We start from the raw sequence: 13936 nt of genomic DNA, 5'->3' as shown, positions 1-13936 counted from the left end.
GAACAGGGCCAGCAGGTCCTCCCTAGGCTGGCTTTGTGGGGCTCACAGCCCAGGGGATCACAAGAGAACAAGGAAAGAGGAAGAGGAGACACTGGAAGAAGGGAAAGGCAGCATGGGCAGTGCTTTCTGAGAGTCCAGACTGGCCCCGTCCTTTCAAAAGCGGTGCTGGGGTTGCTCAGTCCCTCTGAAACCAACAACCCAATGCTCCATCCCCAGTCCAGTACCATCTTGTGGGTCCCTGGGGGCCTTCCCCAGGGCCATCATCAGCAGCTTTAGCAGGGGAAACGCCTCCTTGTTCCGCAGATGCTGCTGCCCAAGCCAGAGAGACCAAAGCCCCCGGAGTTGATGGGCACTCCCTGAGAGCTGAGGATGCTGCCAACAGCAGCAGAGGTGGAGGATCCCACGGCGGTGTTCTGCGGGAAGGAGCTGAGGATGGGGCCGGGCAGGGTCACCACCACGGGGGACGGCTGGATGTAAACATGGGAGTCCTGGCACTGCTGGACACAGGGCTCATTGCAGCTGTTGGCCAGTGGGGTCGGGCCACAGGGCTGGCAGGGGAGGCACTGGTTGTAGCAGGACATGTCTTGTGGTTGGAGCTGCACCTGGGAGAGAGGGCAGGAGAAATTAAAGCACAAGGGATGGTGAAGAGCAGATTGTCTCCCTACCATGATGGAAATCCTTTCCCTCAGCCCAAAAAGGCCCCACTAGTTGGTACCATGTCCAGGGAGATCCCAGCCTCTGTACCCAAAGCTCAGGAGACACCTCAGACAAGTTCCAACCTCTATCCATGCCATAACTTCTGCTCCATTCCCTCTCCCATGGAAAGCAGCTTCAAGTCCCATCATAAGAGAAAGGGGCAGATCTGTGCTTGGAAATCTCAGAGGAGGAAAAGGAGGAGGAAATGAGGAGGAGAACAAAGGGCTTCCAACTCACCTTGTTCCCAAGGAGATGCAGGCAAGAGGAGTGGATGAGAGAGTGATGAGAAGAACCCACTTTTATGCTGTTCCTGCATCGCCCCAGGCTCACAGTCACTGCACGCAGGCAGTAATTTTCCAGCAGAGTCACCCCTGAAGCAAAATATCCTACCTAATGGTGTAGATTGAGTTTTGCTTTCTGTCAACACTACCATTTCATTTCCTCATTTCTGACCTGCCCACTAGACCACAGCAGCTGCTTTCAAGTACCATGATGAAAGGTCCAGGCATTGCCCAGACAGGAACACATCAACAAAGGTAAAACATGTGCCCCAAAGTGCTGGAGGTGTCCTGTGCAGACAACAGACATGGTTCTGGGGAAAAACAGTAAGGCCGTTTACAACCCCCTGTTTAGGAAGGTGCACATAACCTCCCACCAATACTGTCCTCTCCTGCCTGTGTCAGTTTGTTTGGCCAAGTCCTGCCCTCTCAAGGACAACTCTGAGGGTTTCCAACCGATACCATCAGCTGGCTTGAGAAAGGAGAACATTGTCCTCCCATATCCCATGATTCCTCAGCAAGCCCTGCAGATTTGAGTCCCTCCTCACTACCAGAGGGGTCCATTGAGGCTTGGTACAGTGCCTTGTCCCTCTCTTCACGCTTCCATGCACTTCAGCTGCATGCTTTGGACACTGACCAGCAGCACACCAAAAGACCTGGCCGCTTTTCTGAAGCATGATGACGGTCCTGCAAGCAACCCAAACCATGGGAGTGCTGATAAGAAGGTCATGATGACAACAACGGCTGTTAGGACTGCCTGCTACTGTGGACATGAGTACAGTCCAGTGCTCGGAGATGGTTTTCCTATGGCAGAGGTGGAGATGCCCTGGCCATAGGGGAATTCAACCCTACGTGGGTTGTGGGCCTGAAGACAGCACGCACTCCTGGCTTGGACTCACACAGAAATCCTGACATATGGCTAATCCAAAATTAGCGTGTGACTCACCATGGGTAGGGAGAGTCTATCCCAGAAAGCTTGCCTGCTGGAGGCACTCCCTTGACCTTCTGGGATGCATCCCAGCTGACTCCATGTCTGCAGGGCAGGGAGGTGCATCACCTCTTTGATGTGGACTGAGAGTTGTTTTTAAAGCCAAGGCCCTTCTGATCTCATCCCCTCCCTGAGCATCCCCAGGCATGTGACACTGCAGGGTCCTGACAGTCCTTGCTCACTGGGTAGTGGAGGAAGCTTTCTTGCTTCCCCAGTCATTCTGGGTTGACCCCCACGCTGACTATTGCTTTGGGACATGGGAAATGAGACATGCTGAAGCCATAATGCCAGGAGAAGTCATGACGTGACCCAGGGATGAGTTCCAGCTGATGGGGAGATGCTTTCTGCAAAACTTTCTTTCTCTTCATGGAACACTGAGGAGAGCAACCTACAACAGCTTTGTCTCTTTGACCAGAAAGATCAGGCTTGTGTTTCAATTCGCTTCCACCCTCCAAGTTTTTCCTCAAGGCTGACTCTACCCTCATGGGCAGATACACCCAGAACCAGCTCAAGGGCTCTAAGATCGTAGAATAGTTTAGTCCCCAGTCTATACTGGTGCAAGAGGTTTATCTTTTCTGGGTACACGACTTGCCATTTTTCTCTCTTGAATGCCACAAAGCTCCTGGGGCCCCAATCCTAAAGCAAGTCTAGGTGTGCCTTTGCTGCAGCCCTACCCCAAAGCACATCAGCTAGCCTGTACAAGTCAACATTTTTCAGGCAGTCCTTGATTTGATGCCCACCCACTGCTGGGAGGGCTCCCTCTCCTTCGTTTAACTCTTTCAGGGGACACAGAGGCCTGGGAGACCTGCAGGTGAGTATTGAGAGAGAAGGTATTGGCTCCCCCCAGGCTGCTCTCTGTCCACTCTTCAGGAAATCAGACAACCCACTCAGCAGTGGGCCCACATTTTCTCCATCAATCCTTGGCTGCTGTTGTAGGGGTGAATGTTGCTCGTGATGGCTCTTGCCTGTTGTTCTTTGTTCCTCTTGCAAACCTCTTCATAATGCTGCCCAGTGTGCTGTCCAGCGCCTTGCCACAAGGCCACAGCCTGTCTCATGGTGACCACCAGGATGCATGTCTTCTGCTGCAAAACTGCTTTACAGCTCATCAGTCCCAATTTTTAGTGGTGCATAAGGTCCTTCCTGAGCCAGTGTACTTCCACTGGTAGAACCTCATAGTGTTGCTGTCTGTCCATGTCTCCTTTCAACGTCCCTCTGAACAGCAGCAAAGCTATTGGCTGTATCAAGGCCCTACTGCCCCTGCAATTATGTGTTTTCTGCAGGTTTATTGATGGTGCAATCCCTCCCAAAATGCAGGCCAAATATACAGCAGTTAATCACTGTTGAGTTCAGTCTAAACATATTGTAACCAAGGAGAGAGTGGCCACCAGATGCACTTTGTGCCACTCATAATCCTTCAAGACCAGCAGCCATTCCAGATTTCAATAACCTTCACCTTCTCCTTCCGAGCCTGCATTTTGTCATTTAGTCTGTAAGGATTGTTATAGGAGGTGGCATCAAAAGCCTTTATTAAGTGAGATTAGCAACATTTTCTGCAATTCCTTCACCATCCAGAGCCAGGTGTGTCATCAAAGAAGGCTGTGAGGATGCTCAGGCCTGCTTGCCCCTCTGTAAATCCTTGCTGACCATTCACAATCAATATCTTGTCCTTTCATCTTGGGAGACGGTTTCCAAGATGGTTTGCTCCATCAGCTTTGCAGGGATCAAGGTGAGGCTGACAGGTTGGCCATTCCCTGGTTCCAGCTCCATGTTCTTCTTGAAGACACGAGGCTCATTTGCTTTCTTCCGGTCCTCAGATGGATTCTGTGACTGATGGAACATGCACAGAGAATGAGAGCAGTTCCGTAGTGACACCAACCAACCCCCTTGGGTACACGGCATCAGGTCACATGCACTCACATGGGCCTCCTCCTGCAAAGGCTGTTGCAAAAAATTGCACTTCACTTCCAGAAGCCAAAATCCCCTGCCTATATGGGACCCCTACGCCACCTACGAAGTATCTTCTGCTGGTAGTGACACAATTCTAACTGGGAATTCCTTGGGTCTCTCATCCCACCACAGGAAAGGAGCCTGGATGGCAGCCCAAGCATGTCAGAAATGAGGAAATGAAATGGCAATGTTGAGGGAAACCAAAACACAACCTGTGCCATTACGTAGGATATTTTGCTTTGGAAGTGAGTCTGCTGGAAAATTACTGCCCACGTGCAGTGACTGTGGGGCCTGGGGCGGTACAGGAACAGTATAAAAGTGGGTTCTTCTCCTCACTCTCTCATCCACTCCTCTTGCCTGCATCTCCTTGGAAACAAGGTGAGTTGGAAGCCCTTTATCTTCCTCCTCATTTACTCCTACTTTTCTTTCTCTAGGATTTGTCAGCACAGATCTTCTACTTGGTCCTCTGCTTGGTTTAAGGGCTGCTTGTATTGTGAGAAGGAAGGATGCAGAATCAGTGACAAGAAGAGAGGCCAGGCTTTCACTGAGGCATCTCCTGAGCTATGGGCCACATGGGGGTCACCCTGGGCTTCGTTGTTCTTTGCAGGGCTCCTTTGGGCTGAGAGGAAGGATAAACCTGTAGACCTCCCTACACAGCCTCCAGCTCGCTCCACCACATGGTTATTTTCTTGTGGTGAGGTAACAGGCTGCTTCCTTACCCACTCCTCATATTCTCCTTCCCCCTGCCCTCTCTCCCAGGTGCAGCTCCAGCCACAAGACATGTCCTGCTACAACCCGTGCCTGCCCTGCCAGTCCTCTGGCCCGACCCCGCTGGCCAACAGCTGCAATGAGCCCTGTGTCCAGCAGTGCCAGGACTCCCATGTTTACATCCAGCCGTCCCCCGTGGTGGTGACCCTGCCCGGCCCCATCCTCAGCTCCTTCCCGCAGAACACCGCCGTGGGATCCTCCACCTCTGCTGCTGTTGGCAGCATCCTCAGCTCTCAGGGAGTGCCCATCAACTCCGGGGGCTTTGGTCTCTCTGGCTTGGGCAGCGGCATCTGCGGCGCGAGGAGGTGTTTGCCCTGCTAAAGCTGTTGGTGATGGCCCTGGGGAAGGCCCCCAGGGACAAACAAGGTGGTACTGGACTGGGGACGGAGCATTGGGTTGTTGGTTTCAGAGGGGCTGAGCAACCCCAGCACACCTTTTGAAAGGATGGGGCCCGCCTGAGCTCTCAGAAAGCACAACCCATGCCACCTTTCCCTTCTTCCAGTGTCTCCTCTCCCTCTTGTGTCCTTGTTCTCTTGTGCTCCCCTGGGCTGTGAGCCCCACAAAGCCAACCTATGCCCTGCTGGCCCTGCTCCCTCTGTTGGGCAGGCAGATGAACACCTGGCTGGATCTCCTCCATAGCCATCGGGCACAGACTTCTGCTGGCACCTGGTGGTCTCTGTTCTCAGGCAGAGCTTGTTTCCTTCTTTTGACTCATTAAAGTTCTGCTGCATCCCAGACCACTCCTCTGTGTCATCCTTTCACCTGCAGATTCTCTCCCAGGATGCCCAAGGAGAAAGTGATATTGCTCAAGGTTGGTTCTGAGAGGAGATGTTTGGGCACGGTTGTGTAGTGATTTTTAACACAGACTTGCATTGAGTATGCTCTTCTCTGCCTGTTCATACCTGTGTAGATTTCCTTGAAGGAGTTCAATGATGAGGAAGGGAACCATGAGTCCTGCTTGGTTAAACAGGGAACTACTAGGCAAACTCAAGTGGAAGAGGAGAGTCTACAGATAATAGAAGGAGGGGCTGGTCACTTGGGAAGAATATAAGGTTGTTGTCAGAGAATGTAGGGAGGCAACTTGGAAAGCTAAGACCTCCTTAGATTGAAACCTTGCAAGAGGGGTCAAGGACAACAGAAAGAGCTTCTTCAAATACATGTCAGATAAAACTAAGACTACAGGCAATGTAGGCCCACTGATGAATGAGGTGAGTGCCCTGGTGAGAGAAGAGACAGAGAAGGCAGAGCTACTGAATGCCTTCTTTGTCTCTGTCTACTCTGCTGGAGGCGGTCCTGAGGAGCCCCGTATCCCTGGGGCCCCAGAGGAAGTCAGAACAATGGAGGAGTTTGCCTTCATTGATGAGGACTGTGTTAAGGACCAATTAAGTAATCTGGACATCCATGAATCTGTGGATCCTGATGGGATGCTGAGGGAGCTGGCTGAAGTCATTGCTAGGCCACTCTCCATCATCTTTGCCAAGTCTTGGGAAATGGGAGAGGTGCCTGAGGACTGGAGGAAAGCAAATGTCGCTCCAGTCTTCAAAAAGGGCAAGAAGGAGGACCCAGGTAACTGTAAACCGGTCAGCCTCACCTCCATCCCAGGGAAGGTGACTGAACAACTTATACTTGATGCTGTCTCAAGGCATATCAAGGATAAGATTGAGACAAGGTCATCACTTAGTAATTTATGTCACAATTTAAACAAACTCAGCTTGGGGGAATTAATTTAATTTATAATCAGTTAATTTCAATAGAAAAAGATTGTGAGAAATAAGAACAAATCTAAAAAACACCTTTCCACAACTCCTTCCTTCTTCCTAGACTCAGTGTCACTCCTGACTCTCCCACCTCCTCCCTGCAAGCAGTGCAAGGAGGATGGGAACTGGTGTTGCTCTCAGTTCATAACACTTTGTCTCTGCCACTCATTCCTCCTCACACTCTTCCCCTACTTCAGCATTGAGTCCCTCCCATGGTATACAGTCCCTCACATACTTCAACATAAGTCCTTTCCACAGACCCTAGTTCTTCAAGACCTGCCTCATTATGGGTCCCTCACAGGTCCTGCTAAAAAATCTTCTCCTGCATAGGCTCTCCAGGGGCTGTGGCTTCCTTCAGGGCATATACACCTGCTTCAGCATGGATCCTCCACAGTCTGTAGTGTGGATATCCACTTGACCATGTATGAGAGTCGGTTCGAAGATAGAGCAGTATTTGCCTGACCATCGCTATCAAAAGAACTGAGGTCCTGACAGAAAGAACATATGGACAATGACTTGGAGAGAGGCCCGAGGAGAAACATTGTGTTGCACTGGTTTCTCCAATACAGCGAGGTGCTGCTTACAACATCTGCTGTATGGACTTTGTCTGCTGCTTCAGACAAACCACCCCCTGCCTCCTGAAAAGGATTGTTACGACAATCTCTTCAACCCAGGGACAATAGCTGCTGTCCAGAAGATGTGTTCTCACCTGCAGCCTCAGTTACACGTGTCCCTCACCTGCTCCGTCAAACAATGGCCAACGAAAAGGAGCATGCCCAGAAGCTTGCCAAGGGACCTGAGATCACCCAATGGACCAGAGAAAGACCCCTCAATGCTGGACATGTAAGCGGTGGTAAAAGAAAACATGAATCTTTCGAGCCTGTGCAGTACAAGCCTGGGTTGCGAAATCAAGGTGGAGACTGGCCTCAAACAATGGGAGCAAGGGGGGTGAAGAAGCATAAAAGATGACTCTCGAATGGACACCGTTGAAGATCTTCCTGCCAGAGGATCCTGAACCACAACGGAGGACCAACAGGACTCCACGGGACCAGAGAGACGCTTCTGGAACTTGACTGGTGACAAACGCAACCTCATTTCTTTACTTTTACTTTTCCCGGTTTCTTTTCCATTTTCTTTTTCTTACTCTCTCTCTCTATCACATGCTGTTTTACAGGCAAATTAATAAAGTAACACTGCTTGATTGAATTATAACCCCTTGGCATTTAGGTTGCCTAAATTTTGCATTTCGAGATCAAGGTAAAAGAACCATCACGAGTCCATCACCTAATGGACTGTGACACCATGGTTCTCTATGTTCTGCAGAGGTGCAACCTGCTTCACCATGGTCTTCACCGTGGGTTGTGGGAAAATCAGTTCCCCAGCACCTGGAGCACTTCCCCTTCTTCTTTTATGACCTACATTTCTGCATAGTTGTTTCTCTCACATTATTCTCTCACTCCTCTCTTACAGCTACTACACAGCTTTTTTTTTTTTTTTTTTTTTTTTTACTGTTCCTTACAGGTATTATCACAGAGAAGCTGCCAATTTCACTGATTGGTTCAGCTTTAGCCAGTGGCAGATCCATCTTGGAGGCAGCTGAAACTACCTGTGTCTAACACAGGATAGCTTCAGTGTCTTCTCAAAGAAGCCACCTCTGCAGCACCACCCCACTACCAAAACCTTGCTACATAAAACTAAATTGTGCACCCCTTTTCCCTTTCCATGATAATCTCAACACCATGAAGCAAGTAGTCAGGAGGGAGAAGGATGAATGTGGTATAGTATTGACAAGGCAGAGGCAATAGTTTCCGAGAATGCCCAGGACAACCTGTCCTAATCACAGCATTGAGATTGAGTTGTGGAGTGAGAAGACCAGGTGGAAAAGAAAAGTTTGAGAACAGGAAGGGAAAATACTGCCACAGCATCTTTGGGAAAACTTGTCCCGACAGATGGGCCCCAGAGATCTTGCTGTCTTCTAGTTGATGAAGAGATGTTTTTTGCAATCTTTTGTTTCCTTCCATAGAGGATTCAGGACAGCTTCTGCACACTGCCTGTCTCCTTGCCTGAGGACCTGAGCTCCTCCTCCTCATTGTTGGCCCTGTATCCAGTGGAACAAGGCACAAGTAGGCTGTCCTGGACCATAGGATCAGAGCATAATCAAGGTGGAAAGGACCTCCAGAGGTCATTGGGCCCAAGCTCTTGCTACATGTTCAGTCAGCCATGAGTGTCCAAGGAGGGTGACTGGAAAACATCCCCATGCAACCTCCTTCACTGCTTGACTCTCCTTATCCTGTCCACCCTCTGGTGAACTCTCTCCACTTGGTCAAGGTCTTTCTTGCATTACAGCCCAAAGCTTGACACAATGTTCTGGATGCCACCAGTTGAGTGCTGGCCAGAGTGGAATCATCGATCCCCTTGATCTCTTGGCTACGTTCCTGCTCATATAGACCTGGTTGTTGATGGCAGTCCTTGGTGTTCAGGAAAAGTGTGGGGAGTCACACAGTTTTTGATGGGATTACTGAAAAAGGAACTTTCATTGGCCCTCTCCTTGGGTAGCTTCTTGACAGGAGCTGAAGGATGTGTGGGGAGATAGGGCTGGTTGCTACCAAGCCAGCTGCCAAACAGCACCAGCAGACTGATGCCCAAATGGTCTCTGAAGAATACCTACTTTGGAAAGACTATTTAGAGCTTTATTGCTGAGCATGATGTTATACGGCATGGAATATGCATGTCCTGCTACAACCTGTGCCTGCCCTGCCAGCCCTGTGGCCCAACCCTGCTGGTCAACAGCTGCAATGAGCCCTGTGTCCAACAGTGCCAGGACTCCAGAGTCTTCATCCAGCCATCCCCTGTGGTGGTGACCCTGAGCTCCTTTCCGCAGAACACTGCCATGGGATACTCCACCTCCGCTGTCATTGGAAGCATCCTCGGTTCTCAGGGTTTGCCCATCAGCTCCGGGGGCTTTGGTCTCTCTGGTTTGGGCAGTGGCTTCTGCGACACGTGGAGGTGTTTCCCCTGCTAAAGCTGCTGGCGATGGCCATGGGGAGGGTCCCCAGGGACCTACAAGGTGGTACCAGACTGGGGACGGAGCATTGGGTTGTTGTTTTCAGAGGGGCTGAGCAACCCCAGCACCCCTTGCGAAAGGACAGGGCCAGTCTGGGCTCTCAGAAAGCACTGCCCATTCTGACTTTCCCCTCTTCCAGTGTCTTCTGTTCTTCTTGCGTCTTTGTTCTCTTGTGCTCCCTTGAGCTGTGAAGCCCATAAAGCCAGACTAGGGAGAACTTATTGACCCTGCTCCTTCTGTGGGTCTGGCAAATGGCACCTGGCTGGATCTTTGCCACAATCATGAGGCACAAGCTCTCATTTTCCCCTGATGCTCCCTGTGCTCAAAGAAACCTAATTTCCAGCTTTTGACTTATTAAAATTCTGCTGCAAAGAAGCCCATGCCTCTGTGTCATCCTTTCCCCTGCAAATGCTCTCCCACCATTTCAGGTAGACATATGTTGCTAGGATTTTGGGACACGGGTTGTGGGGGATGACTTTGTAGTAACTATTAACACAGACTTGCTTTTGGCATGCTTAGGCATGGTTAGGGTCATCCTCTACTTTCTAAACTTGCCTGCCTATCTGGGTCTTGGTAGACCTATCCAACACAGTTCAATCACCATAGCTATTCCAGGAATGATTTTAAGTCTCCCACCAAATCTTTCTCTACTCCATGCTCAGCAAGTCTCCCTCCTTCAGTATCTCCTCCCCAACTAAGTTCTGCAGCTGGGACATTGTTGGCGTTTGTGACCACACTGCAGTTTTTGACCAATAACGACAGGTCCTTTTTTATCAGACATCTTTCCGTCAGCTCTTCCCTAAGCCTGTAGCATTCCATGTGATTGTTGTCACCCAATTGCATGACCCATCATTTGGCTTGTTGAACCTCATACCACTGGCCTTGTCCCATCAATCCAGACAGTCCAGATCCCTTTGTATATCCTTCCTACCCTCAAGCAGATCAACAGTCCCACCCAGCTTGGTGTCATTTGCAAACTTACTGAAGGTGCACTTGGCCCCCTCATCCAGATCACTGATAAAGAGACTTAACAGAACTGGCCCTTATATTGAGCCTTAGGGAACAGCACTTGTGACCAACCGCCAACTGGATTTGACTCCATTCACCACAATTCTTTGGGCCTGGCGATCCAACCAGTTTTTTACCCAATGAAGAGTGAGCTTATTCAAGCCTTGAGCAGTCACTTTCTCCAGGAGAATGCTGTGGGAAACAGTGTCAAAGGCTTCACTAACGTCCAGCTAAACAACATCCACAGTCTTTCCCTCATCCATTAAGTGATTCATCTTGTCATAGGAGAAGATCAGGTAAATTATGCAGACCCTGTCTTTCATAAACCCATTCTGACTGGGCCTGATCATTTGGTTGTCCTGTATATGTTGCGTGATGATACTCAAGATGATCTGCTTCATAACATTCCCCAGCACTGAGGTCAGACTGACTGGGCTCTGGTTCCAGGGATTCTCATCCGGGCCCTTCTGGTAGATGCAACTTTCTTGCATCAGTGTCCCAAACTCAGCACAGTGATCTAGATATTGCAAGGTGGGCATGAGCAGAGTGGGATCCTCACTCCCATCAGTGTCCTGGCTATAGACCTGCTCATATAGCCCAGGATGTTAGTGACAGTCCTTGACGACCAGGAGCAATGCTGGGAGTTGCATCTGTTTTGATGGAGTTACTGCTTAAGTGACTTTTTTGGGCCCTGATTTTCAGCTACCCATTTTCAGGGTCTGAAGGATGGCTGGCTGCTACACCTGTGTCTTACAGCAGTTCAGCTATTCCCCTTCCCCAGCTGAAAACCTCTCTACAGCATTTGCTGCTGCTCACCACGCTGCTTTGGAGAGCTCCTGGACAGCCCTTTGAGACACTTTAGCCCACACCCGCTGCCTCTGTTCTTGCCTTGAATATCTCCTTGTCTCTCTCTCTCTCCAGAAACTTTCCCAGGAAGCCCTGGGCACAGACAGGGAAGGACCAAGATGAGGAGGACATGCACTGCCCGTTGGTCTGTGTGGTGTGTTGCTCCAGCCAACACTAAGCATCCACTGGCCCTTCACACTCACTCCACTTTCCCAGTAGGATTGAACAAGACTTGAAATCTGAAGAGAGCAAAATGCCCTTGGGTCAAGATAAGGACAGTTAAAGAAGGAAAGGGCCAAAAGTGAAGAAAATCAAGTCTTACAAAAGCAGTCCCCAACCACCTTGTACCAGCAGACTCATGCCCAACCATTCTTCCAAAAATAAGCTACTTTAGAGAGACTGGGCACAGTTTTCTTGTCGAGCATGATGCTACACAGCCTAGTGCAGCTCTTTTGTAAACCCTTCTGAGGTCATTTCCTTCTTGAGCCTCCTCCCCCAGCACAGTGGCAGCCAGGGCAAGAGAAATTGCTGCCCTGCCCCTCCTCTCACATCTCTTCCTCTCCCCTCTTGGCCATATTGTAGGAACTGGTGAGGCTGCTGCCCTCTCAGAGCCTCCCACAGCCTAGGCTTCTCCACAACCATCAGCAGTGGCCACTTGTCCCTGCCATAGCTTGTGGACTGAGGCCAAGAGGGAATGTCTGGTAAGAGACTCAGCAAAGCTGGGTCTGATGGCCAGAGATTCTGAAGGAGTCACAGATGCCCTCCAAGCCTGCAAGTGATAGTACATAAAGGGGTCCCACTGCACTGTGTCCCACCCTCCCATCCTTATGTGAATGCCGAAGGCTCCTCATGTGCCGCCCTCACTCCTCACTTCCCCAGGGCAATGCTCTCCTCACTGCTGGTGCTGATGTGTCTGCAGAAAAGCCAGTAAACAACTGGTTTCTTAATGGTGACTTAACCTTGTCTGGCTACCAGGTGGTAAAAGTGTTGTTCTTATCTTATTGATCACATACATAGGTAGGTGACAACATCCACCCTGCCATTTTACTCCCAAGAAAAGTATTGCCTGTGCAGGTTCCTCATGAGAGATCTCAGGTGTTGGGTTTCCTTAACTTCCAGTTCCTGACTGTTGGCCACACCGTCCCAGCATCAGTGTTGCCAGGCAGTGATCTGCTTACCTGGCCAGTGCCTTTAGTCTTTACACACATCTCAAAGATCTCTTGAGGACTGAGACTGTACTTCCCATCTCTTGAGTGATTCCTCACACTTCTTCCTCCCATTTCTTTACTGAAGATGTGGCTTCCCGACAAGACTCTTCCTCCTCTTCACTCCCTTAATAATCAATGATGAAGACCTGTTCACTTCCTTATCCACTATTTCTTTTCCACTACAGTGATGACTACTGTGGGTGCTGTTAGTGTCCCTATGTCAACTACATGTGGTCTAGGTAAATGGGAAAAATTACTCTGTTCTTAGATGTAGTTTGGATGTCTGGCTCAAAAATGGCATTCTCAGGGGTGATCTGGGTTCCAGTTTTAATGATTGTCTTCTGAACTGTGGCTCAACAAGCACAGGTCAAGGCCCAGTACAGTGGTAAAAGCAGCTGGTATTCAAGCAGCTGCCAAACAGGGACCGGCAACTTCAGGGCATGTTTCACTGTTGCCGCATCCAAAAGTTGCCTCTTCTTATGCCAGCATGACACCAGATTCAAAAAAACCCACAAAAGACCCAACAGTGTTTATTAGTACTATTATAAACTTCATGTGAGGATGAACAAGGACCTCAGGAGCCTGCTCAACAAAACATGCCCCACCAGTCCTGCTGGGAAGAGGAAGGTGAATTCTCTCATCCTCTCCACTAGACAGCTCCCCCAGCACTGTAAGGGCCCCAATGCCAGGACAAAGCACAGAGCATTTGGTTTGGTTAACATGTTGCCAACCTTATCAAAATCAAGAGATAAGCAGTGTACCAAGCAAACTCGGTGCACTGCACAGAGGCGTGTAAATCAGTAACTGCTACAGCTATGATATGTTCAATTTGAAACTGCTGTTGTCTCAAGCCCCATATTAAGCATCAAAAAGACTGGAGAGTGGTGATTTTGTTTGGTTGTCAGGTGTGCACCAAGATGCTCCATCACTCATCCTTCTGAGTGAGAACTGGGGACAAAATAAGATTAAAAACTCTCAGCTCATGTTAAATACAGCTCTGTGAAGAAAAACAAAGAAAACTGTATGCAAACAAAGCAAAACAAAAAGATTTATTCTCTACTTCCCCTCAAGAGGCAATGTCCAAAGACTCCCAGGAAACAAGGCAAAGGTTTCCACTGTAGTTGCTTCAGAAGACAAATGCCTTAATACTGAATGCATCCCCACCCTACTTCTCTTTTTTTCAGCATTTATTGCTGACTGTGATGTCATATGATATGAAATATTAGTTTTGACATTCTGGGTCATCTATCCTGACTATGTCTTCTCAAAGCCTCTGACTACCGCCAGCCTACTGGCCTCTTGGAGAGGGAGCTGAAGAGATGATCTCTCTGTTGGGCAAGCACTGCTAATAAAAAGAAAATGTTTATGTACTATCA

At 49.5% G+C, this 13936-nt stretch overlaps 3 protein-coding genes across 4 annotated transcripts; 2 read left to right on the top strand and 1 right to left on the bottom strand.

Moving 5' to 3' along the window:
- Positions 1–272: 272 nt before the first annotated feature.
- Positions 273–1994, bottom strand: LOC136111803 (feather keratin 1-like). Of its 2 annotated transcripts, none has more exons than XM_065856208.2 (2): positions 1977–1994; positions 273–602 (listed from the first exon to the last, which is right to left on the bottom strand). In XM_065856208.2, the coding sequence occupies exon 2, from the start codon at positions 579–581 to the stop codon at positions 273–275; it is 309 nt and encodes a 102-aa protein (XP_065712280.1). In that variant the 5' UTR covers positions 582–602; positions 1977–1994. The 2 variants fall into 2 exon arrangements, with proteins under 2 accessions (XP_065712280.1, XP_065712278.1); XM_065856206.2 differs by lacking the exon at positions 1977–1994 and adding an exon at positions 934–1012 and having other exon boundaries at positions 273–583.
- Positions 1995–4689: 2695 nt separating this feature from the next.
- Positions 4690–4998, top strand: LOC136111827 (feather keratin 1-like). The gene has a single exon (XM_065856242.1). It carries the CDS (start codon positions 4690–4692, stop codon positions 4996–4998), a length of 309 nt encoding a protein of 102 aa, XP_065712314.1.
- A 4164-nt stretch (positions 4999–9162) lies between these two features.
- LOC136111722 (feather keratin 1-like) lies at positions 9163–9456 on the top strand. Its single transcript, XM_065856070.1, has one exon. The coding sequence runs from the start codon at positions 9163–9165 to the stop codon at positions 9454–9456; it is 294 nt and encodes a 97-aa protein (XP_065712142.1).
- Positions 9457–13936: the final 4480 nt, after the last annotated feature.

This window comes from Patagioenas fasciata, chromosome 22, assembly GCF_037038585.1.
Source record: "Patagioenas fasciata isolate bPatFas1 chromosome 22, bPatFas1.hap1, whole genome shotgun sequence".
Classification (NCBI taxonomy): domain Eukaryota; kingdom Metazoa; phylum Chordata; class Aves; order Columbiformes; family Columbidae; genus Patagioenas; species Patagioenas fasciata.
The sequence above is the reverse complement of the archived record's forward strand: the minus strand, read 5'-3'. Positions and strand labels throughout refer to the sequence as shown.